Below are 15,268 nucleotides of genomic sequence, written 5' to 3' on the forward strand. Positions count from 1 at the left end.
GGGGAGAGCACTGTTTTACAAATTTCATATATTACATTGCATTGTGCAAAATGTAGTAGTTTTTAAATGAAATCAAATTTGAACCTTTAAAATTTCGTAATTGTCATTAAAAATAATTCGTTATTCATTGAAAATGATGGCGATTTATTCTTAAATTCTATTTTTAACATGACCGAGCGAGTTCGTCCGGGGAGTGCAGCTGTGAGCTTGCATCCGGGTGGATAGTGGGTTCGAGCTCCGCTGTCCGCACCCCTAAAGATGGTTTTCCGTGGTTTCCACTTTCACCCCAGGCAAATGCCGGCCCTGTACCTTAATTAAGGCCACGGCCGTTTCCTTTCCTCTTCTAGGCCTTTTCTTTCCCATCGTCGCCATAATACCTATCTGTGTCTGTTTGGGGTAAAGCGGATTTTAAAATTTTGAACATGCATTATAACTCCGCATTGTTTCTTCAACATTTTACTTTCTGTAGAAAATGATACCGGGTTTAATTGTGCCCACTTTAAAATGTGCGAGTATTTGTCATTTAACTTTCTGAGGTGTATGTCGATTAATTCCTTGTGATAGGTGCGAACTTTGATGCAAGCGTCCGTTTGCGAATCCGTAAGAGTGTGAGTAAGTGGAAAAATATCTGGATGGTTATGGTAAGATGAAGAGTTTAATCTGCAATGCAAGAATACAGTTGCGCTTGGAATTTCTCGAAGCTCACCTAAGCTATCGAGATTCCCCTCTTCGTTGATGGAGACTTGGCGTCAAGGTATCGAAAATGTAATCACAAAATTCTGTGATGGTGTCTTCTTCGGGTTTCTTGGCCATAAAATCGTCTGTAAGGCACTTCTTTCTAAGAACGGAGAACCAAATAAATAACCTTTACCGGTATATTTCCCGTAATCAACGCCTACTCAGAATGTTTTATCAAACCCAACTCAATGATCCTACGATACCAACTCGGGCAAAGGTGAATTGTACACGCACGACTTGCGTCCGGTCCACTGTACTTTTATGAATACTCATTTCATAATCACAAACCACGACACTTTCCTGAAAATTCAGTTTTAAAATCCCGAAGACGTAACTTTCAGTGCAGGAGCGTAAACTACAGGAACATAGTAACGGTTTCATTGGGAAAATAAAATATTCTGTAATAACATTCTAAAAAGTAGCGTTGACTCTTTCTTGGCGGAGTTCACACCATCTTTGGAGGTATTTACTGAGAACGGTTTTAGCTACAGGAGGTAACGACAGCACAACCAACAAAGAGCATATCTTGTGATTTTTTGTTCCAGAAGGCGTGCTGGTCGAAGACGAGCCTGTGGTGCCAGGACTCCCCATCAGGGCTGCCACCTTACCCGCACTCGCTCGACTACTCGTCCATGCTTTCGGTGAGTATCGTACACACTATAGCAGTGCTGTAGCGTCTTACTTGTACTGCAAGATGTGAAGGCATAATTTCCTCGCAGGTGCCCGTTTCTCAAACTGATAATTATAATGTTTGCTATGGTTTGTATTTACATGGGATTTGATAAAAATTATATAATAAAGTCTTATAAAATATGAAACGCGAGGAGTATAAAATATATATTTTTATTACAACAATGTGCAGAAAATTTAGTAATTAATGTTTGCTGTAATAACTCACAGCATACAGGGAAATTGTATCGTTCGCAGCTCTTGCCGCACAGTTTGTTCTCTAGGTTCGCGGTAACACACACAGTTTCTATAGCAAGCGCTGCTATTGCTCTGCGCATTGCTTGGTTTCCAACTGTTCAGTCTCTGTTTGTCATGGCGTGTGTTATTGACAAGTCTAGCGAGAGTTCTTGGCGACTCTGTGACTTCAGGCGTAGATTGCTGCTGTACACTGAGAAAGCTCTCCTTAACCAGAACATATGTCAGTCCAGAAGGTGCTCTTCTTGGTATTTCTAATATTACATTTTACATTTTCCAGGGCAGTTAGATCTGTTTGAGGTGAGTTCGATGCTGTATTTGAGTATTGGCCCAATCACTGTGCCCAGTTATATTCCGGTTTAGTTTTGTATTTCGTGGATTTCTTTTCTTTACAAGTTGCTTTACGTCGCACCGAGACAGATAGATCTTATGGCGACGATGGGATAGGAAAGGGCTAGGAGTGTGAAGGAAGCGGCCGTGGCCTTAATTAAGATACAGCCCCAGCACTTCCCTGGTGTGAAAATTGGAAACTAAGGAAAAGTATCTTCAGGGCTGCGAACAGTGGGGTTCGATCCCACTATGTCCCGAATGCTAGCTCGCAGCTGCGCGACCCTAACCGCACGGCCACTTGTTCGTATTCCGTATTTCTCTGATGACCCTCAGGACTGCCTAGGTGTCGAAATTTATTTACCGCTTTTAGTTCTTTTCCTGGACGTGATTTTTGTCATTTGCTGGAATCACTCGATGCTAGGAACCATGTCGTCAGCGCATGCGTACAGACCTACAGGGGAGTCGCATAGTGGATCGCCCTGATCTGTGTCGTGACGGACTGCGGTGATCACTATCCTGTCATATGTTAGGAAGTTTTTGATTCTGTCAGTTAATTCCAACACTACTTTCTTACTCATGGCATGAAAACAAATGTTGATTAAAAGAAAAAAATATCTATATATCGCATGGCAAATGCGTAAATACGTCCCAGAGAGAGAGAGAGAGAGAGAGAGAGAGAGAGAGAGAGAGAGAGAGAGAGAGAGAGAGAGAGAGAGAGAGAGAGAGAAGTAGAACAAAGACCCGACCTAGAACGATACTAAACTTGTTTGTTAGGATAGAGTTTCTGTTTAATGCTAACAGTAAGTCCGCATGGGGAAAGAAATGTGGGCGGTATCCACGCACGGGTGTTTCACACGCAAACTGCGAACAGGTATTAAGGGCAATTTTCTCATTAAATAAGACCTAATAGCAATTAGATGAAGGTTGCAATAGTTTGCTGTGTGTGTGTGTGCAGACAAGGAGGGCGAGCCCCATGGAGACTACTGCGGGCTGCCGGGGGTTTTATTCCTCATGCACCACTGGTTCACAACGTCCATGGCCCTCGCTGAACAGCTGGTCGCATTGCATCGCCAGGCAGAAGATGAGCAGCTCCGGAGGAAAGTCTGTCACGCCTTTCGGTGAGTACCATCACTGTAGACCTTCTGCTCAACTCCCACCGAAAACAGCTGAGCATGGCCACCATGAGAGTAGGGCGATGTTCGTCAAACAGTAAACCACAATCACGAAAATGATATAGAACAATTCAGTACAATGTTGAGATAGTATGTGTATGCCGTTAGTTCCACTATTGTTTTTAAATGCATGACTACAATTTTAATACAGTATATGATTTTAAAGGTAATTTTTTAAGATGCACATGCAGTATTTTAAAGAGGAAATAAACAACATAAGCTCTCTGTGCAGTTTTGTGGGGATGTTCTTGTGTGCAGATCATATGTTCAAATTACACGCATGTAAATTACGTACATTTGTCGTATGCCTGAAAAGTGTGTGTGCACTTTATCCCCCCCCCCCTCCCCCGGATCGTGCTATTGTTGTTGATTTAATCGAGTTTGTATTGTTAACCTTGACTTTTTTGCTCACACGTGTTATAAACTGTCGAAAGTGATATTTTTAAGTAGTGCAGAGTAGGAACGGGAAATACTTCCTCTCTGATAAGAGAACTCGATAATATTTCATAGTAGCTTGGAAAGAAATAGAAGGCTCGCCGTGATAATCGCTTATCCTGCCTGAACTTGGTCGAGGTGCACTTTCCTTTTTCCATATTCATCTTATCTTCTTCGATCAGAGAATGAACGACTTCACCAATGTTTGTAAATTATGGTAGGCTATTTATAGTATTCATCTTGACGAGACATCTATAAAAATGAGGCTAACATTAATTCTGGTCATCTGTTGTGCCATGCTTTGAGCAAAAGTTTTGGTGGATTCAAGTTGTTCTTTCCATTGCCGAACAAGTTGGCTGCGATACTCTAGGATTGTATCGTACTCGGTTCCAATTGAGTTCCATAAATTCTGTGTGCAAGCATTTTAATTTGAGGCCATCTGGCTGTCTGCTCGTCAATTTTGACGTTCCGTCTTACTTTACGCCTACTAGGCGGCAGAGAAAATCGAATATCTCTTCCACAACTTTGGGTGAGTTTTAATAATTTTGTCGGGTAAACACCAAATGTGTCACCAGAGATCTTTTACATGCAGACTTTTTTTTTCCACCGTTCACAAATCCGACGAACTCTGCCGGATTTCAACACGCTGTCTTGGGATCCGGAGGCCGACACTCAAAGACTTCCTTCTCAGTCCGTCGTCATTATAAGACCTATGTATGTCGGTGTGTCATGAAACAAATAGGAAAAGAAAAAGAATCACGAATAGTGAACAGAAATGAGGCCTAGAATCTCCAGGCCCGACTCCAACGCGATGTCTAGCGAGTGGTCCTTAATCTTTTTTTTACTACATTCTCCGAAGGATCAGGTCTCTTAGTTTCTGTTAAAAAGAGAAATGTTGTCTAGTTACCGAGGAAAAACGCATGCACCTGAAACGACCGCTGCTCAGCCCGCAGGCCTGAGAGTTGTCAGCGCAACTACCACAGCAATCACCAGGACGAGTAGCCTCACTTCCTGATCCTAGCTCAGTTCGCTGATATTCGAAGATGCTAAAATACACCAGCAAGCAGTAGCAGAATTTCTCATGCATCATCTCCTCATCTGTGTTAGTAGGCAGGTAGTGACACGTAAAAGTCGGTAACATACAATATAATCATCTAGTATTTGCTCCAAAATCTGGTCTGTTGTCACGACGTGATTTCAGATCGCACATAGGTGCTTGCATCGATGTCTTGCAAGACCTGTCTGAAGAATCGCTCGGTCTACCGCGAGGCTGTTTGCCGTCAATAGAATCCTCAGCAATAGTTTTTATGACCTGGGATGGGCCTAAATGTGGCCACGCGAACGAAAACTTGTTCTACGTACTAATTGCACCAGAGACATACTTTGGTTTGCTCGAGATAGAACTTCAACGTTTGTCAAGTTTCCCTCCAGATTACCTGAACCATTCGCCGGAAACAACACATTTCAGAAGCCTCATTCTTGTTCGTCGTCCAGGTTTCTCGAGGCTTACAGTAGAACAGTCGGGATAAATGCACGCAGAATTTTCCTACAGAGGAAGAGATTCAGCTTGTTCGTGCTTACTAATTTGTTTCTCTGCATGAAAGCAATCTTAGTTTGTGCAATCCTGCTGTTAATATGAGTTGTACGTCTTCCGTCATATTCGCACCTAAGTTACAAGAAAAGTAAACTCGTTTCCTTATCCCGAAGTGTTGCAGCTCATGTAGCAATGCTCGTGCCGTACCGAGAATCGATCGGAGCCACAGAGGTGGAACGGGCCAGTCTGTCATAGAACCATACGATCTGCTTTATGTCGCACCGACACACGGGATAGGAAAGGCCGTGGCCTTAATTGGGGTAAGTGCAGCGTGGTGTGAAAATGGGGAAACCACGGAATATCGTCTTCAGGGCTGCCGACTGTGATGTTCGAACCCACTAACCACTCGCTCAGTCAGTGTTTGTCTTCATACCATATTTCTTGAGTGTGTTAGCAATTCTGTTGCCTGAACACCGTCCTCACTTCATCTTCCTTGTACGTCCACTTACATCTCCAGTGTTTCTTCCATTATTAGATCGCCGAAAGCATCAAAGAAGTCTGTTGTGATGTACACCAGATGTGGGAGGGTACTGAGGCTCCTACAAGTCCCTACTACTCTAGTAGTTTATGCCAGGATACTTACTATGGCACTTCGTGGATACAAGAATTTGCGTTACGTCGCCTCGACACAGACAGCTCTTATGGCGACGATGGGATAGGAAGGATCTAGGCGACCCTGGCCTTAATTAAAGTACAGCTCCAGCATTTGCCTGGTGTGAAAACGGGAAGCCACGGAAAACCATCTTCAGGGCTGCCGACAGTGGGGTTCGAACCCACTGTTTCCCGAATACAAGCTGACAGCTACGTGATCCGAACCGCGCAGGTACTCGCTCGGAAGAAGAAGAAGGTGCCTACTGGAGTCGGTCTAATTGGAAGATAGCGGGAACACCACTCTTTACATCGAAGCTGCGTTGTGAACCAAATGTGTTATCACTGCCCATAAGGAGTCGGATTACATCAGCATGTGTTCAGCTGTTGACTCTAATCAACACTAATAAAACATTACGCGGTATTCTTTAACTGACTGTGGGCAGTATGCATAAAGTGAAGGGTGAACCGTAACTAGATGAGGGGGTCGGGGATTAAAAATCTCCCCCCTCCCCAAATGAAATGAGTTGACAAGTTTACACATAGGCCCATGGGTTTTCTAAAATTCAACCCATTAAATCAAAGCTATATTGAAATAAATTATTTGCACCTATAAACACTTCTAGTTTTGGTGGAATACGTGGATTGTTACACTCTAGGCAAAATGATTCATCGGTTGGGCTTTTTATTAACCTCGTATAAATATGGAAAATGTTGAAATATATATTTGAATGGTTGTAAGACTAAAAATTCATGACACTTTTTCTCTTCAGTTTTTGATAGGTACATCTGTTATCAGTTTGTGTATCATATTTCGAATATTCTTAAAGAGCCTGAAATAACAAAATTCTTACGAGGATTTTTTATAGCCTTCATTCAAATAACTGATTCGTTTCTGTTACATATTCAGTTTTTTTTTTTTTCATTGTCTTACTACACTTTGTCCCGAATAGTTGACGCGCAGTGTTGTGATCACTGAAACAAATTCTTTCATCACTTGGAATGTTGCTTAGAGTAAATGCATTTGTAAAACCCTTACTGAGACTGATAATCTCCATGTTTGGCTCCTTAAAACAGCATTCATCAAAAGCCATACCTGAATGAGCCGATTAACGAGAAGCTAATCCAGGCTGAACTCGGAAGCACGGAAATAAAAGGCTGGTGAAGACAATTTCTAGACCGGGAAAAGCCCAGTAGATGTAGCAGTACAGATTCAGCGACATAGACATTTGAGAAATATCGTGGTATATGACCTGTTCATTTGAGTCATTCTTGTTTTTCCATCTAGTGTCATCTTTGCAGTAAATAGAAGGGAAGCAAAGTTAGTTTCGCTAAAATGGTATTCGGTCATCGCAAGTCTCACCATGCTGTAGTTTCGTAAGCGTACCGTATTATAAAACATACATTACAGCACTAGGCCTACATGTAATTGTAAACTTTATTTTATTTGTGTTGTGTTACAGTTTCTTGCAGTGTGGGGATGAATTAGTTTAAACTTACGTATGTAGACGTAATCAACTGTTAATATACAGCACATTCATTTGTGAACTGACCTTTAATCTATATGGGCAACAAGTATTAGTCAACAGGCCTGTATTTATACTCTAATCTCAAAACTACTGTAGTATGAACAAATTATTTCTTACAAAAAGGGGTCAGAATAAAACATTTGTTATTTAGGGAAAAACTGAAAAGAGATAGTGTTTGCATTTACGTATTTTTTTGAAAAATTAATTCATTACAGACAAGACTTGAAGATTGAAGTGAAAATAACATCGTGATTTAGTCCCCAATTTCACTAATATTACTCAAATGAAAAAATGAAAATCCACAGCCTGTTTCCAGTCATTCTACCGGGGTCGGGAATGGGGTGAATGAAGCCCCCATCTAGCGGCGAGGATAGGAATTGTGCCGGCTGCCGAAGCCTGTCGCACTTACTTACTTACTTACTTACTTACTTACTTACTTACTTACTTACTTCTCCGGCGCTACAGCCCTGTGTGAGCCTTGGCCTCTTCTACGATAGTCCGCCATCTACTTCGATCCTGAGCGGCTGGTCTCCATGGGCGGATGTTCATTGCCCTCAAGTCAGCTTCATCTTCATCACTCCATCTATTACGGGACCTTCCTTGTCGCCGTCTTTTGTCTACTCGGGATTTAACTACTTTTCTTGGCATTCGATCTTCCTCCATTCTTTCCACATGGCCAAGCCATCGCAGTCTCTGTGCCTTAATAAATCTAACTATATCCTCCTGGTCTAGTATGTTTTGTATTTCAGCATTCGTCCTTATCCTCCAACCATTCTGGTCTTGAATTGGGCCATATATTCGTCTAATAATCTTTCTTTCAAATATCTTTAACTTATTTGCGTCATCAACTAAAAGGTTCCAGGCTTCTGAGCCATATGTCACTACAGGTCTAATAAGCGTCTTATATACAGTGGTGGTCAAAATAATAGAGCCACCTGGCAAAGGTTTAGAATAAAGTGCAAATTTATTACTAGACATGTTTGTACTATGATGGAAACAACATTTTACGTTGTACAGGAACCATTACAACAGAGTCACATTGTACCACAGTCAGTTATATAGCTAATACAGCTGAAACTAATCAATAATATTCAAAATAATACCAGACCACAGGGTCAAAAAAATAGAGCCAATTGACACAAATATTTTGTACTTGATCTATGTCTTATGAAATTTAAAGGAACAGTCGTTTTTGCATAGGAGTGCATTAGTACTTCGTGGTGTAACCCTTATTTTTTAGGATTTCCCTGCACCTCTTACCCATAGAGTCGACTAAACGCCTGCATTCGTCGCTGCTGATCGCATACAAGGCTCTCTGGATTTCTTCCAAGTTTATCTAAAGACGTAGCTTTTGAGCGGTCAGTTCTCTTGTCTACGATCTCCCATAAGTTCTCGATGGATGATGCGTCAGGGGATTGAGGTGGCCACTCTAATACTTCGATATGGTGATATTGAAAAAACTGCCTTATGATCCTTGCAGTATGCTTTGGATCGTTATCGTGCTGAAATTTCCATTTCAGCGGCATTTCCTCTTCAGCATAAGGCAGCATCACATTTGCTAAGATGTCGTTGTACATTTCTGCGTTCATTATGCCGTTGATACGGTGTATTGGACCAAGGCCATACCATGAAAAACATCCCCATACCGTAACACTTCCGCCACCGTATTTCACAGTTTTTAAAGTGTACTTGGGATTAAATTCCTGGTTTGGTGAGCGGCGCACATAGACTTTTCCGTTTGAGGCAAACCTATTATACTTGGATTCATCGGACCAAAGGATGTTCCTCCACCAAATATTGGGTTTGTGTTCATTTCTCCGGGCGAAGGCCAACCTTTTCCGAACATTAGCTTTTGAAACATGTGGCTCCTGTCTCGCAATGCGCCCATTCAATTTTGCGGATCTCAGTCGTCTTTGAATCGTTGAAGTTGATGGTGGAACATCATTTTTGTCGCTAAACAAAATGGCTTTCAGTCGTGGTGGTGACAAAAATGGGTTTCTTTACTTCCCTAGTGATGAGTCTGTCTACGCGAGGAGTAGTTACACGAGGTCACCCCCTGTTCCCCACCTGCGGCTTTGTTTTGCCAGTCTAATGGCGTTCTGGACTCGTTTTCGCGAAACGTGTAAATCTTTGGCTATTTGATTCATGGATATCCCACTTTTGAACATCCGGAACATTACTATACGACCATCATCACTTGTATGTTCTGCTCTGCCGATCTAGAAGAATGTAAACAAAACCAAACGTCAGTGCACATACAAAATAATATTGAGTGGAGGTTTGTTGACAAATAATATCGCTAGCCCCCAAAATAACTGCAAAAAATCAATTTGAACGGGACTTCTGTAAAACGGCTCTATTATTTTGACCCATAAGATTCTTACCATTATGCCTCTTTTCGAACGTCTAGCTCAAACGCTTCCTTTCGCACGACTACAGACAGCTTTTTTTTCCCTCGGGGGGGGGCGAAGCCCGCTCCCCCCGCGTGACCAACGGCTCAATCTACATGGCCTCCGACATGCTATTATTTCTAAGAAGAAGAAAGAGATAGCAGGGAAGAGTGGGAAGTGATACAAGGAGTATCTGCCTGTTTCCATGTCAAACACGCTACCAGGCGATATTGTATTAGGTATATGGTGTTGAAGTTTGGTATTGAAGGATCAGGGAAAAACCACATAGGCTGAAAGAAGAAAGAGCCTACATGTAAAACCTGACATCTTTTGATAGCACATGCAAGGATGTGGGCTGGAAAAAGACCAGAGGTTATGTTAGTTAGGAACAGGTAACATGCACAAAACATAAACCAATTCCTCGCCATTCCATCGTCTGGGGATCAGTCCGTCTGGGCACTGCTGTGACTAGCACGGTCCTTGCCGGCTGCGGAGCCATGCGTCGAGTACCACTAGGGCCTGTCGCACGGCTCCACCTCCTTGGGGTACCTCGTACCCAGTCTCCGATCCCGGAGAGTGTGGCCAAGCCCGCCGAGGCGGGGGCCTCCTGGAAGGGGGTGGGTCATGGCGCCGGGCCTCCTTCCTCTCTGCCCGCGCCATGGCCCGGTAGACAGGGCAACTGCGATGGGAGGCCGGGTGGCCCCCCGAGCAGTTGGCGCACACCGGCGCGTCTCTAAGTGCTGCGCAGGCCGTGTAGTGGTGATCACCACCACAACGGTTGCACCTCACCTCGAGCCCACAGCTGACCTGACGGTGGCCCCACCTCAGGCAGCGGAAACACTGCAAGAGCTGCTGAGGGGGACGTTTTACTCTCACCTGACTGCCGCTACCCGCTGAGGTCCTCTCCTGATTGGCTCCTCGGTTGACTGCTGTCCTGGGAGCAGTCCTGGGTTGCGGCTTGGCGGTCCTCTCCTGGTGAGCCAGCGACGCCTTCTGCTTCCTGGTGCGGCGTCGTCGTCTTCTTCTTCCCGGGGGTTGCTTCTCGGCGGGGGAAGAGGCCTCGTCCTGGTGGCCCTCCTCCCGGCCTGGTGACCCCGGGGTAGCTGGTGGCTGCGCTGCGTCGGCATCTTCTTCTTTCGCCTGGCTGGCGGCGGCAGCGGCGGCGTCGGTCGGTCCCGGCGGTTGCTTCTCGGCGGGGGAAGAGGCCTCGTCCTGGTGGCCCTCCTCCCGGCCTGGTGACCCCAGGGTAGCTGACGGCTCCGCTGCGTCGCCGTCTTCTTTCTTCTCCTGGCTGGCGGCGGCGGCGGCGTTGGTCGGTGCTAACGCCTGAGTGCATTCCCTGTCCTGTGGGGCGCACATCGAGGTCTGCAGCTCGACAGACGTGCTGTCAGGCTGGGCCTGGACAGCAGCCTCAGAACGCCAGGGGGCGTCCTCCTCCACTGAAGTCGCACAGTCGCGGCGCCAGGGGGCGTCATGCCCCACCTCCGTGATGGCGTCGCTGGTCGCCGGCTGGGTGGCCAGGACTAGGTCGGTGTTAACCGCCCTATTCCTTAGCCTCCTCGGCGTCTCCCTGGTCTCCGTCGCGGCCCTGACTGCGCCGGTGTTCATCCCTGGCACGCCGTCCCTCCCTGGTAGACGGATGACCTGGAACAGAGTAGAAAGCTCCTTCTCTGCGTCGCGCATCCGCTCCTGGTCGTGATGCCTGATAATGAGGCCTCCTGGTAGGAAGCTCTCGATGGCCATGGTTGTCGAGATGATCCTGCCTCCTCGGCGAGGGCGCCGCATTCTGTCCAGGACGAGGCCCCGTTCAGAAGTTACAGGGCGCCCCGGCCTGTAGTATACGAGCAGCGCCTCGTACTCCGGATCGGTGTGGCCTTCGGAGAAGAAAAAGCCATCAGGGGGACGCACCCGTCCCTGTACGGCTCCGGCTCGGGTGCAGGCGACTCGTTGTCCTCCGCTGCCCAGCAGTAGTCCGACGATCGCCACACATCCGTCTTCTTCATCCTGGTCCTCCTGAAAGAGAATAAGAATAAGCGAGCACTGAGAAGTGCTCAGCTCAGACAAAAGCTCTTTCGAAGTCGTACTAATAAGTACAGCTGCCTGGTTAGCACTTGAAAGTACTGAGCGCCTGGCAAGGAGAGAGAAAGTGGAGCGACAGGCACGTACGACCTCCCGCTACGACAGTCAGCTGTTCCTTGACTACAGACAGCAGCGACGTCTTCCCTGATATCGTCTAAAAGGGACTGACAACACGGCACTCGTGGAGATTTTGCGAACTAATAGATATCCTAGTTCTTAATCTCGTCAATAGAGGTGGCTCTATTATTTTGACCGCCACTGTATTTTGAATTTTGTAGGTTTAGACAATAGACGAGATTTAAATAATGTAAGATTAGCATAATAGGCCCTGTTTCCAGCTATTATTCTACGATGTGTCTCCTCACTTATTCTATTATTATTTGTCAACATGGTTCCCAAATACTCAAAACTTCGTACATTCTCAAAATTATGGCCGTTTATTGTCAGGTTATCTTGACTTCTTCTGCCCTCTATAACAGTCACATGCATATACTTAGATTTACTGTCATTCACCTCCAATCCCATCCGTTTTCCTGCTTCCTCCATTTCAAGAAACATTTCCTTCAAATATCTATCATTCCTGGCCATTAACACTACATCATCTGCATATGCACAAATTTGTTTAGATTTATATACAATATTTCCTGTATCCATTATTTTTTCAAGGACTTGGTTAATTGCCAGATTAAACAAAGTAGCTGAGAGTGCATCACCTTGTCTGACTCCTGTATTAAGAGCAAACTCATTTCCAATTCTTCCATCCACCATCACCTTTGCCCTTACTTCTCCTAAAGTGATTCTGAACATCCTAATCAGTTTCTGTGGTATTCCTATTGTCTCCATGTATTCATATAGCTTATCCTTGTATATACTGTCAAATGCTTGTCTAAAATCTACAAACAACATATTATCCGCGCACTTTTTAGTGATAGATTTTTGTACTCGTTGGAGAAGTAAGAAGGCTTCCGTTAATACTGCCAACTGAATGGAAATGAAATCTGAATTGAATCGATAATATGATCGATCGATATGAATTTTATAAACCTTTATTTATTTTAAGCAAACAACTGTGTCACACACACAATATTTAATACTATATAACATTTCCCGTTGCGAAACGTGTTCCTAGCATGAATTCTATAGTTTGGCTTTGCTGTGTAAACAACAACAGTACGAGTACTTAAAGTGTACGCCAGATGTCGCACAGCGATGATAAGCGATTCTTAGTTTGTGTTTCAAAGGTTGCCAATACGAATCTCGAAGATAACCAAAGTCGACCGCTTCAGCACTAGGGTGTAAATCTATCACTAAAAAGTGCGCAGATAATATGTAGATCTATATTATGCTCATAGCATTTTTCCATCGTTTGACGTACCACGAATATTTGATCTACTGTGCTCCTATTTCGCCTGAAGCCACACTGTACTTCATCCAATCTTTCTTCAGCATATGGAGTCAGATATTGTAATAGGATATTTGAAAATACTTTATAGATGATATTCAGTAGTGTGATTCCCCTATAATTAGTGCATTCATATTTATTTCCCTTCTTATATATTGGGAAAATTATTCCTGTATTCCACTCATCAGGTATCCGTTCTTCCTCCCAAATCTTAATAATCAGTTCATGTATCTCTCCTAGCATTTCTTTGCTACTATTTTTAATCAGTTCACTTGTTATTCCGAGCCTGTCGCACTCCTCTGGGGCAATGATTAATGACCGACAGATGAAACGAAATGATATTGGAGAGTGTTGCTGGAATGAAAGATGCCAGGGAAAACCGGAGTACCCGGAGAAAAACCTGTCCCGCCTCCGCTTTGTCCAGCACAAATCTCACATGGAGTGACCGGGATTTGAACCACGGAACCCAGCGGTGAGAGGCAGGCGCGCTGCCGCCTGAGCCACAGAGGCTTAATATTACTAAAATGGAAATTAAAAATAAAACATTAATAGAACTAAATTAAGGATATTTTGGCTATAAGTAACTTCAAAATTCAAAATGCATACTGCCCATTGGCGCATACCGTATACCAGTACTCCAGTTGTGGGTTAGAAACTGGCATATTCAAACGCATGGACAACAAATGGGTCCTGCAGCACTTTTAATATATTCAACAGCTTCCTTACTGGAACACACCCGTTCACTTCAGGGGGGGGGGGGGGGGAAGATGAAGATTGACATCGGCCAGTTTGTAGGTGTTCTGTGGTTTAGCAGTAAGAGTAAATGACATTGATTTTCAAGATATTCTGCCTGATGGAAAAGCTAACATTGTCAGGAAGATAATTCACCAAACATTAGTATTATGAAAGCCATGTTGGAAGTGATCTCGATTTCATTGTTGTTACCATTATAAATTAGGTTACGGGACGTTTGGCACTGCATTTGACCTATAGGGTCCCACTGTGGCTGGAGATGTTAGAATACATCCACGGTGGTAAGGGAGCGTGGGTTAGCGGCCCCGGTTGTACTTCCTCTCAAAACAACAATCACCGTCACCTCCCTGAAACAGTCTGTCCTTGTTCTGTTCGCAAGGTAACAGGTCAGAGGGTGTTTGGCATGGTGAAGAACCCTGTTACCGCTACGTCTACATTATTTACAAAGCATTTACTTTACTCGTGGAGTACAACAAAACGAGACGAGAGTAGAATACAGGCAGCGGAGATTAAATTCGAAACAAATATCGAGGGCAAGACCAGAAAGGACAGAATTAGAAATCAAGAGATAAGAAAAAGGACAGGAATCTTGAAACTTCAAGACAGGGTTAAACAACAAAGCTAAAGTGGTTATTTATTTATCGTATGATGAATCTATGTACACACATGTATATAGTTCAGGGTAAATGTGCGTAGTCACAAGTCCATACAATACTATAACTCTAGGTCTAGCATTTTGACCCAATCAACTGCTTCATCCGATGTGCGGTGAATGTCCATTAGCGTTCCTTGGAAAGCTCGAATTGGGCAGTCAGCAACAATGTGGTGGATTGACTGAGAAGAGGCACCACAATCACAATCTGCAGACCTAGTCCAACCCCATTTGCACAACAGATAACCACATCTGCCTTGTCCAGTTCTTATCCGAAGCTAAAGTGGTATGGGCATGTGATGAGAATGGGAGAAGAGAGAGGGCCAAAAAATGTTTTCTCAGAGAAGTTAATAGGAAAGAGACCACGAGGAAGACTCCGAAAGAGGTGGACAGATTCAGTGTGGGAATGCGTAGAGAGGAGGGGAGGAAAACCAGAAGATGTACTTAAAGGAGAAGAGTGGTGGAGAGACAGGCAGCGATGGAGGTCTTTGATTCACAACCCGACCCGGGAAGCTGGAAACGGGAAATGAAGATGATTACTTCACTCGCGTGAAATTCTTTCAGTTTGATGAGAATTTTAAGCAGTGATAGCTCGCGAGACAAGCACAATGCTGGCGAATTGCGAGCGGTAGCCTAGCGCGTGAGCTGCAAATGCTCCTTTAAACCAGTAGCGGGGGGGGGG

At 44.4% G+C, this 15,268-nt stretch overlaps 1 protein-coding gene across 4 annotated transcripts in view; it reads left to right on the forward strand.

Annotated features, from left to right (window-relative positions):
* The window catches only part of LOC136884024 (ras guanyl-releasing protein 3), a 160,518-nt gene that overhangs the window by 94,266 nt on the left and 50,984 nt on the right, over window positions 1-15,268 (forward strand). For 3 of the 4 annotated variants that reach the window (XM_068229775.1, XM_067156031.2, XM_067156029.2), the window contains exons 3-4: window positions 1,284-1,379; window positions 2,948-3,110. In XM_068229775.1, the coding sequence (XP_068085876.1) occupies window positions 1,284-1,379; window positions 2,948-3,110 (259 nt within the window). The remainder of the gene's footprint in view (window positions 1-1,283; window positions 1,380-2,947; window positions 3,111-15,268) is intronic. The other variant, XM_068229776.1, reaches the window with a different exon arrangement.

Source organism: Anabrus simplex, chromosome 12 (assembly GCF_040414725.1).
Source record: "Anabrus simplex isolate iqAnaSimp1 chromosome 12, ASM4041472v1, whole genome shotgun sequence".
NCBI lineage: Eukaryota > Metazoa > Arthropoda > Insecta > Orthoptera > Tettigoniidae > Anabrus > Anabrus simplex.